Below are 10,051 nucleotides of genomic sequence, written 5' to 3'. Positions count from 1 at the left end.
AAGTCAGATGCTTAACTGACTGAGCCACCCAGGAGCCCCGGGACTGTCTTTTAAAAAGTGTTTTAATCGAAATACACATTCAGAAAAGTGCACCTATCAAAATGTACAGCTCGATGGATTTTCACAAACCGAACACAACCATGTAACTGGTACTTGGATCAAGATGCCCCACATTTCCTGTCCGAGGACCCCCTCCTATTCCTACCACCTGTGACTGTCTTTTTTACCCTTACATTCTCAGCAGCCAGCATAGAGCCTGGTATTATTAGGCTCTCAAAAAAAAAAAAAAAAATCTTTGTTGAATGAATGAATTAGTTGGTGATGCCTAATTTTTCATCAGAGAACTTGACACGGAATCCAGTCTCAGCTCTAGTCCCCGCTTGGTGTGACCTCGAGGAGGTCCCGTCTGCTTTTGGGGTCTCAGTTTGCTTGTTTATGAAATGGGGGTATATGGAAGGAGGTTGGACGAATAATGTCTTTGGGGTTTTTCCAGATACGACATATGAGGCAGAATTAACCATCCCCTCCACCCTCGTTCTGATAATACATCATTGGGAAATATTTTGGTCTCCTGCCTGAAAATGAGGACCTAGGAGGATTATTAGAAGCTCCATCCAGGTAGTGTCAGAAACCTGCAGCTGAGCGTCACAGGACCTGGGCTGAGTACTGGCCTGGCCTTTGGGTGACTTTGGGCAAGTTCCTTCTCCCTGCGCCTTCTGGGTTTCTTCACCTAAGGGTGCTTTGCTTTCTCTTTGAGGAAGACAAAGTCGCAGCCACAGCAGGGTTTTGGCTGACCCCCTCCTGCTCCTGATTCCCTGCTGCTCTCGGCGCCAAGGAACAGGTCCTTCTGGAAGCCACACTGCGGCCATGGCTTTTAAAGACACCGGGAAGACACCCTTGGAACCAGAGGTGGCGATTCGCCGAGTTAGAATGACTCTAACCAGCCATAGCATAAAATCTTTAGAGAAGGTATTTGCTGACTTGATCACAGGCGCAAAGGAAAAGACTCTCAATGTGAAAGGACCAGTTTGGATGCCTACCAAGACTCTGAGAATCACTACAAGAAAAACTCCTTGTTGGGGTGCCTGGGTGGCTCAGTCGTTTAAGTGTCCGACTCTTGGTTTCGACTCAGATCACGATCTCCCGGTTTTGTGAGTTCAAGCCCCATGTCGGGCTTTGTGCAGCTGGCAGCACAGAGCCTGCGTGGGATTCTCTCTCTGTCCCTCTCTTTCTGTCCCTCCGCCACTCGTGCTGTCTCTGTCTCTCTCAAAATAAATAAATAAACTTTAAAAAAAGAAAAGAAAAACTTGTGGTGAAGGTTCTGAGACTCGGGATCATTTTCAGATGAGCATCCACAAGCGACTCATTGATTTGCACAGTCCTTCTGAGATTGTTAAGCGGATTACTTCCATCAGTATTGAGCCAGGAGTTGAGGCTGAAGTCACCAGTGCAGATACTTAAATCAACCTTTTTAATAAATTGATTATCAGTTGTTTAAAAAAATGATAAATGAAAGGCACGCTTTGCTCTCAAAAGCTTAAAGAACAATGATGCTGACTTCAGGCCTCTGAGTACCAAGGTTCAGCTCCTGGGGCATGGGCAGCTCTGCTCTGGGCTCCTCCCTGCCTGGCACCGCGGGGGGAGAGGGAAGCACACGATGTGATAACCGCCTTGGGGAAGAGAACTCACAGTCTGGCCAGGGGGACCTAATGTTCAGCCAGGAACCAAATGGAAAATGGGCTGATGGTCCAAATGATTCTCTATGTGTGGGGCTGAAGGGAGAGGAGCTGGAGTGTTCCAAGGAGGGGTAGGAGACCTGGGGGTGCGGGTGGGGGGAGAACAGAGAAGTCTTCCTGGGGGAGAAGCCTTTGGAAATTGGCAGGGCAGCCCAGGGGCGCTTCCCAGAGATGGGAGGAGGCAGGAAGGAGGAAATTGGGTCCAGGTGACCACAGAGCAGCAACTTGGCCAGGGAGTAGGAGAGGAGGGGCTGGCGGGAGCTTGGGCAGCCGCCCCACAGCTGGGCCTTGGAGAGGAAGGCGGTGGTGGTGGTGGTGGGGGGGACGCAGTCTCTGCTTCTGGCCCTGAGAAAGCGCCATCTTCTCAGGCCACAGGCTGGGAGGGAGGGCATAGTCGCACAGTCGCCAGAGGGGCCTCTCTGAGCAGCCCCCAGGGCCCTGCCCAGCTCTCCTGGGCCTGCAGGGCAGAGGGTGAGGAGTTAAGCCCCAGTCCCCCCCGCAACTGCCACATGGCCTTCCCTTCAGCTTGGATCACATTTCTGCCTCTTCGTAGCTTTACGGACTTGGGCGGGGGGGTGGAGGTGGCTGGGGGGCATTTTACTGTATCCCATTCCTCAGAGAGATGACTGAGGCAGAGTGGGTGCTACCCAAGTTAAGGAACTGAATGAAAACTCTGATAATGGTGATAGACAGCAAAGCCTAAAGTTAAGAGCTGGACTGCCAAGATTCAACTGCCGCTAATGAGTTGCGTGACCTTAGACGAGTCTGTTCTGTGCCTCGGTTTCCTCATCTGTAAAGTGGGATGCTAATGTTGCTTTATCATAGGGTCGTTGTGAGGATCGAATGAAGTGAAGATGTAAAGCACCTGGACATAAAGCACTGTGGCCTCAAAGCCAATAAAACGAACAGGCTTTGGAATCGCCCCTCTAAGCCTGAGCCTCGGTTTCTTTCTAAAATAGTACTAAAAGGGGCACCTGGGTGGCTTAGTTAGTTAAGAATCCAACTCTCGATTTAGGCTCAGATCATGATCTCACAGTTTGTGAGATGGAGTCCCGTGGTGGGGGGGGCAGGGGTCTGCACTGACGGCGTGGAGCCTGCTTGCGATTCTCTCTCTCCCTCTCTCTGTTCACACACTCTCTCTCTCTCTCAAAAGAAATATTTTTAAAAATGCTCTGGGGCGCCTGGGTGGCTCAGTCGGTTGAGCGTCCGACTTTGGCTCAGGTCATGATCTCGCGGTTTGTGGGTTTGAGCCCCGCGTCGGGCTCTGTGCTGACCTCTTGCTCAGAGCCTGGAGCCTGCTTCGGATTCTGCGTCTCCTTCTCTCTCTGCCCCTCCCCACTTGTGCTCTGTCTCGCTCTGTCTCTCAAAAATAAATAAATGTAAAAAAATTTTTTTGAAATAAAAACAATTTTTAAATGTTCTAAAAAATTAATTAAATACAATAAAATGACGCTAGTAATCCCTACCTTTTGGGGCATTTGTAAAGATTGGTAAAGGCAAGGTAGTCCCTGATGAGAGCACACCAGAGGCCCTTCTCTCTCTCGTCCCCTCCCTGCCCTACCACCAGATGTTCAAGGTTTATTCACCACTCCTGGCAAGTAGCTGTCCCTCAGCCACCCCTCAGGCCTGGAAATCTACCCCAGCAGCAGAGTTTGGATTAGGCAAGGACCCTTCCAGGCCCCAGAAGCTAGCTCAAGAGATTCTGGGATCTGGACACCCAGAGGTGGTCTAGAAGGGGGTAGAGATGGGCTTCAGGTGGGCAAGGCCTCTTGGCCTCTCTGACTCCTCACTCTACGGGGATGGGCCCAGCAGAGGAGGTCTGGAGTGGGCTCTCTGAAATGCAGGGGCTCCTGCCTCCTGGTTGCCTGAGCCCAAGGGTCACACTGCTCGAGAATAAACAACAAAGCCCAGCACAGCACACGTAGTGGACGCTTGGGAAATAGTAAGAATGGCTGCCATTCACTATCTTCATAATAAACACTTAAAAGCAGGTACTACTGAGGGGCGCCTGGCTGGCTCGGTCGGTAGAGCATACGACTCTTGATCTTGGGGTTGTGAGTTTGGGCCCTGCGCTGGGTGTAGAGATTACTTAAAAAGGGGCGCCTGGGTGGCTCAGTCGGTTAAGCGTCCGACTTCGGCCCAGGTCATGATCTCACACCCGTGAGCTCGAGCCCCGCGTCGGGCTCTGTGCTGACAGCGCAGAGCCTGGAGCCTGTTTCAGATTCTGTGTCTCCCTCTCTCTCTCTGCCCCTCCCCCATTCATGCTCTGTCTCTCTCTGTCTCAAAAATAAATAAACGTTAAAAAAAAATTTTAATAAAAAAAATAAATAAAGTCCTTAAATAAATAAATAAATAAATAAAAGCAGCCACTGCTGAGCCCATTTTGAAGATGAAGAAACTGACACTCGAGACGTAAAGTCATTTGCTTGGTACCCCAAGCACAGCTTATGGCATAGCTATATCTAAGGGCAAAACTGAGATTCAGAGCTGAATCTGTCTGATGCTGAAGGGGCCGCTAGCTAAGGGATGGGAATCCCAAGGTCACCAGCAGACCCTTGTTGGGGTTGGATCAGGAGGAGCTAGGTGCTGGACTGGGTGTCTGTCCCAGGACGATAGCCAGACCCACTCAGGGTGAAGGGGTTTAATCCACCCTCAAAAACCTGTGAGCCCCGTGCACAACCCTCTGGTAGCCTTCTGGCAAAAGTTAGTCACTCTACACACATTTGTATCTGCTCCTGTGTGTGGGAACATATGCTAGACCCTAGGGACCTAGGTGAATCAGACTTGGACGGTGCCCTCCAAGTGCTGCTCATCTGCTAAGGGAGGCAGATACTTCGCTAGAAAACCCTAGTAGAGGGTGAGGTGGCCTAGGGATTAAGCACATGAGCTGTGGCAGCCAGGCGCCTGGGCTTGAGTCACCTGTTACCTTTGCAAACTGGGTCAGCCCCTTCACCTTTCAGAGCATCAGTTTCACATGAGTAAAATGGGACTGATGATAAGATACTTTCGTAAAGACTATTGTGAACGTGAAATACTTCTATAAAGCTGAGCAGAGAGGAGAAAGCATCAAATGAGTGTTAGCTCTCCGTTATTAAGATAATGGGGGCATAGAGGAGAAGCTTAACTCTTGTTGGGGACAGCGGTCAGGAGAGGCTTCTTGGAGGAAGGGACATCTGCGTTGGGCCCCAAAGCCTGAAGACTTCACCTGGGGAAGTGGGGGAGGGCATTCAGGGAAGCATGTGCTACATGGACAAAGGCCCAGAGCTGTGAAAGGATATGACCTGTTTGGGTGTGGCAGAGCAGAGTGGGCTGGGAGGAGGAGTGATAGGAAATGAGGCTGGAAAGACGCTTTCGAGGCCCTCGACTGACTTGCTGCTGAGAGTTTGGACTTTAAAAGACTGGGGACAGAGCAGGATTTTAAGAGCTGGGAAGGGACACGATTGTGCCAATTTTAGAAACATGATTCTAGCTGAAGTGTGGAGAGTGAAACGGAAGGGGAGAGACGGGATGTCGGGGAGCAGATCTGAGTGTGCGCCCCCGTGGGTGGGTTAGAGTCCCCCAGTGGCTCCCCACCAGCCTGCAGATGAGGCCCCGAGTCTCCTACTTCCCGCCTGCCCATGTGACCTGCCCACATGCTCTTTCCTCTGCGTGGGATACCTTCCCCCTCTCTTTGTCTGGCAAGTTCCTCGCTCTCCCTCGGGTCTCTGTTTAGCCACACTTTCTCTGGAAGCTCTTCTAGGCATCCCTGGTCCAGATTAGGTCCTCCTACTCTTTCTGTGGACTTGTGGACTTGTCTGTCTCCCCAACTGGACTCGGCCAGCAGCAGGGACTGCGTGGTCCTGCTTACTGGTGTGTCCATGAAGCCCAGCCTAGTGCCCAGCACGTAGGGGGCGCTCAATGCATGATCAGATGGACAAAGGAACTAGTGAGTGAATGGATAAGTGTGACCGGGGTGAAAATGATGGGGCCCGAAGTAGCAACGAGGAGAGAGATGACGAGGAGAGAGATGACGGTGGTAGGTGGTAGAGGAGACAAATACTGGATTGATGAGAGGTGAGCACGGTGGGGCGGGGGGAGTTGGTGATAACTCACAGGTCTCTTCCTTGAATAAGCCTGACTTTTTTTTTTTTAAACATACATTTATTCTGCTTCACTATTTTTTTAAGTGTATTTATTTATTTTGAGAGAGAGAGAGAGAGAGAGACAGCATGCGTGGGAGAGTCAGAGAGAGACGGAGAGAGAGAGAATTCCAAGCAGCCACACTGTCAACGTGTGGAGCCCGATGCGGGGCTCAAACTCACAAACCCACGAGATCATGACCTGAGCCGAAATCAAGAGTCGGATGCTCAACCCACTGAGCCACCCAGGCGCCCCAAAGCCCGATGGTTTAGCCAAGATAGGAAACACGAGTGGGGGTGGAGGTGGGGAGGGAGGAGCAGGCCAGGGCAGGAGACTGGGGTCCTGGCCCAGGCTGTTCCCGGGAAAGCTCTTCATCCCTGTCTCCCCGCTGGTGGATCCCCATCAATGTCTGTGACTCTGTCAAAATGTTGTCCTCTCAGGGAAGCCACGCTGACCGCTCTAGGTAGGCCGGCCACCTATAAATTAATGTCTGCCAACACACGCTCTCCATTTCCTTCCAGTCCTTGTCATGATTGTAATCAGGTATCGATTGATTTGTATCGTCTATAGTGTGTCTTCCTCACTTCCACGATGGCAGGGATCTCGCTCATTTTACTGACCGTGTATCCCTACCTGGTAGTCTCCCTGGCACACAGTAGGTGCTCAAAAACAGATTTGTCGTATGAGTGAGTAAATAAACGGATGAAGGAATGAAGGTAGGAAGGCCTTGAATGCCACCATAAGGAATTTGACTCAGCCTCGAGGGAATGGGGAGCCATGGAAAGTTCTTAAGGAAGACAGTGTCAGGATTCAGCTTGTGTTTTAGAAGGCTCACCCCTGGGGGCTGTTGGGAAGGTGGATCTGGAGGGAAGGCAGGGGGAAGTGAGGAGGCCCTGGGGGAGACAAAGACACAGCACCTGGGCCCGGGCTTGGGAACCCCCTCCCTGTGCTTCCCCCCCACCCCCGGCCAGGCCTGTTGTCTCTGAGCCCAGCAGCGGGCGGTGGGAAGAGCAGAGCTGGCAAAGCTGACACTCACTAATCACGGCCCTCACCCCGGAGCCGCACTGACTGTCTGGTCTCCATGGAGACACGGCAACCTCCGGCCACTTGTTAATGGCAGCTCAACAAGGCTGCAGCAACGGGGACAGGCCTGACCAGCGCGTCCCAGCCCCGCACCACCTGGCCCAGCCTGGGCCTCTGCAGCAAACCCCAGGGGCGCCTGAGTTGGGGGATAGGACCGGAGGTCTGGTGGCTGGCGGGCTCCCCCCACCCCTCCCCTCCGCGGCCCCGCCTCCCTTGGCATTGCCAAGCAGGGAGAGGGCAGAGGCAGCCTCCGCCCTGGCCGGCTCCTCCGCAGGGCTGCTGGGAAGCTGAGCTCATGCAGGTCACCCAGGCAGGGCCAAAGGGCTGGAGGGGGCTGGTGAGGAGAGTGTGTGTGGGGGGGGACCTGCTTGCATCCCACACACAAGAGGAATGGAGGGGAGGGCGCTCTGCTTGCCCTGACAACCCTCTGCTCTGCTAGCCCGAGGCAGGGACCCGATTGGGAACCATCTGTCCAGAACCTCTTCCCTAGTTTGCTGTCACTACATCTGAAATCTGAAATGCCACCATTAGCAATTCACTCCTTCGGGAGGCGGCGTGGCCGAGCACAGAAAACACGGGCTTTGCAGTCAGGCAGGCCTGGATGTACGGCCTGGCTCCGTCCCTCTACTCCTGAGAATTGATTTCCCCATCCGTAAAATGGGATGGTAATTGCACCCCCCCAGACACACGTTGGAGCACGCGTGCTTCTCCAGGCTTACTCTGACCTCTCCCAGAGGCCTGAGCTCGATACCTGTGACTCTTCCTCCCAGAGCCCTTTCTTCGCCCTCACAGATGAGCTGGGAGCCTCCTCCCTCCGCAGTCCTCAGGACTGATCCCTCAGCATTCGCCACCCTCCCCCTCAGGTAGCTGCCCCACATTTGTCCTCCCCACAGACTCCCCTGCGGGGCGGGGCACAGTGACCTTCAAGAGAGGTCTGTGGAATAAACAAAGGGGGAAGGTAGGAGGAGAGCCTCCCTCTGCCTTCTGTCCTCTTTCCTCCTCAGGGGGTGCTATGGCCCTAGAACACTGGTTGAAGGCCTCTGTTCCCTTCTCTCCTTCATACCTTTGTTTGTCCACTTGTCTGTCCATCCATCCATCTTGCAAACACTCCCAAGTTGGGACTTCAGAGAGGACCCGGATGTGACCCCAACCCACAAGGGAGGCAGAGGCCAGATTCTTCGGTCCAGACACCTGAGGCACACCCATGGCCTCCCGGGGACTTTGGTACAGCTGCCTCTCCCCACCATGTTTCTCCTCGGTCACTCCCTAGGCAACTGTCCAAGCTGAAAGGGCCCTGGGAGATCATCTAGACTGCGACCAGATGAAGACACGAAGGCCCAGAGAGGACTGTGGCTTGCCCGAGATCCCACAGCACAGCTCTGTTTCTGAGTTGACAATGTACCAATTATGTGGGTCTGCTTGGGAGGCGGCTTTTGGCTCTCCAGCCCTGCTGACAGCTGTGTTCCCAGTGGCAGCGGGGAATGCTAGTGGGAGGCCTGTCTGGCCTTTGAACCCGGACTCCCCAGGGCAGAACCAGGTGGCGCTGGTGGGGCCCCGGGCTGGGAGGTGGGGAGCTTCAGAGGGGCAGCCCAGATACCGGTGGGGGTGTGGACGACTGAAAGCTAAGGGAGCAGCATTGATTCTAGAGGCGAACTGCTAAGCCTTGAGCTCCTGTCCCAACTCTGCCACTCACTCACTTGCTGGGTAACCTCGGGTGCATCATTTGACCTCTCTAAACCTTTGTTTTCTTATCTGCAAAATGGTGCTACCTTCATAGAACAAAAATGTGGTGTCCACGGTAACAGCTGCACAGAGCTCAGGAATGTTTGGACCGAAGGGCTAAGTTTCTCAGAGCAGAAGGGACCAGCCTGAAGCCACAGAATGAGCCCACATCTCCCTCCTATGAGCTCTCTAGGCCGAACTGGATACAAGGTTTTGGAGATGAAAGGAGCGTCCAGTCCAGTCCAGACTGTTTACTGAAGGGGAAAACAGGACCAGAGAAGGGGAGCAAGTTGCCCAAGGTCACCCAGTGAGTCTGGGGCCAATGTGGGCCTAGAGCCCAGGCTGGGCACAAGGTCCCCCTGCCCAGCTGCACCGCTCACTCATCCAGCCCCCTTGGTTTTGTCTCCCCCAGTGAGTGGGCGCAGAACAGGCCCCGCTTCCTTCCTGCCGCCCTGCCCGCCGTCTGCCACGTTGGCAGCCGCCCGCAGCCTTCTCGCCCCTGCTGCTGCTTGCTGCTGCTGCTGATGCGGCATCAGCCGAGACCAACCCGCCGAGAGTTTGCCCAGAACAGCCAGGGCTGCTGGAGCCCGGGCTGGGTTGGCTGACTCTGCCAGACAGGAGGGAGCGAGCCAGCCGGCAGAGGGAGGGAACAAGGGCTGAGCCAGCCCCCAGCCTTCCCAGTCCTTCTCCACCCTCACCAGCCAAGGGAGAGAAGCAGGAGCCTGGGGTTGGGAGCCAGAGGGCTGCAGTGTCTATGTGTGTGAGGCTCAGATAGCTGGGTCTTTTCTGGGAGCGTGCACACTTATGTATGCAGGGAAGAGCATGTTGGGGGCGACCTGTGAGTCCGTGTTTGCCTTGGTGTGCACGGGTGACGCTGTGCGTGTGTTTGTGCTAGTTAGTGCACACCCAGGCGGTCACTCTGCGTCTGCGTAAGCACAAGGAAAAGCTGCATGTGCCGCGAGTTTGAACACATGCCTGTGTTCGGAGAGAGGCTGTGTCTAGCAGTGTGTGCACACGGAAGCCAACTGTTAGTGACAAGGAATCTGTGTGCGCACCGAAGGGTCAGCACCCGGGCCTGAGTTCACGCATGCCATGTCTGGGTGTGTTTGGGGCCCCTGTGAATTTGTTGTTGTGTATAAGAAGATAATGAGGTAATTGCGAGTTTAAGCTCATCCGTGTGCGCCCAAGGGACGGTGGTTGTGTGTGCACAGAGGAGCGCTACAATCCACGATCGTGGACGTGGGTCCATGCCCAGGAGGACATTGTGTAACTGTGTGGGCTACTCCAAATGTCCGTGGTGTGGGCACACCGTGTCTCTGTGCCCAGGAGACTTTGTAAGTGTGGTTATCTACAGCGACGCAGGGGATCACTGTGTGGGACTGATACGCTTG

General features: G+C 54.0%; 1 protein-coding gene across 1 annotated transcript; it reads left to right on the top strand.

Moving 5' to 3' along the window:
• Nucleotides 1–701: 701 nt before the first annotated feature.
• On the top strand, nucleotides 702–1,461 carry LOC125918561 (40S ribosomal protein S20-like). Its single transcript, XM_049624547.1, has 2 exons — nucleotides 702–1,089; nucleotides 1,297–1,461. Exons 1-2 carry the CDS (start codon nucleotides 868–870, stop codon nucleotides 1,459–1,461), a joined length of 387 nt encoding a protein of 128 aa, XP_049480504.1. The 5' UTR covers nucleotides 702–867.
• Nucleotides 1,462–10,051: the final 8,590 nt, after the last annotated feature.

The sequence above is a fragment of the Panthera uncia genome, unplaced genomic scaffold (assembly GCF_023721935.1).
Source record: "Panthera uncia isolate 11264 unplaced genomic scaffold, Puncia_PCG_1.0 HiC_scaffold_993, whole genome shotgun sequence".
Taxonomy (NCBI): domain Eukaryota; kingdom Metazoa; phylum Chordata; class Mammalia; order Carnivora; family Felidae; genus Panthera; species Panthera uncia.
The sequence above is the reverse complement of the archived record's forward strand: the minus strand, read 5'-3'. Positions and strand labels throughout refer to the sequence as shown.

Coding starts and splice junctions, on each gene's coding strand:
- LOC125918561 (XM_049624547.1), top strand. CDS start 868: ATGGCTTTTAAAGACACCGGGAAGACACCCTTGGAACCAGAGGTGGCG. Junction 1,090..1,296: donor CTCCTTGTTGGGGTGCCTGG/GTGGCTCAGTCG, acceptor CTTTAAAAAAAG/AAAAGAAAAACTTGTGGTGA.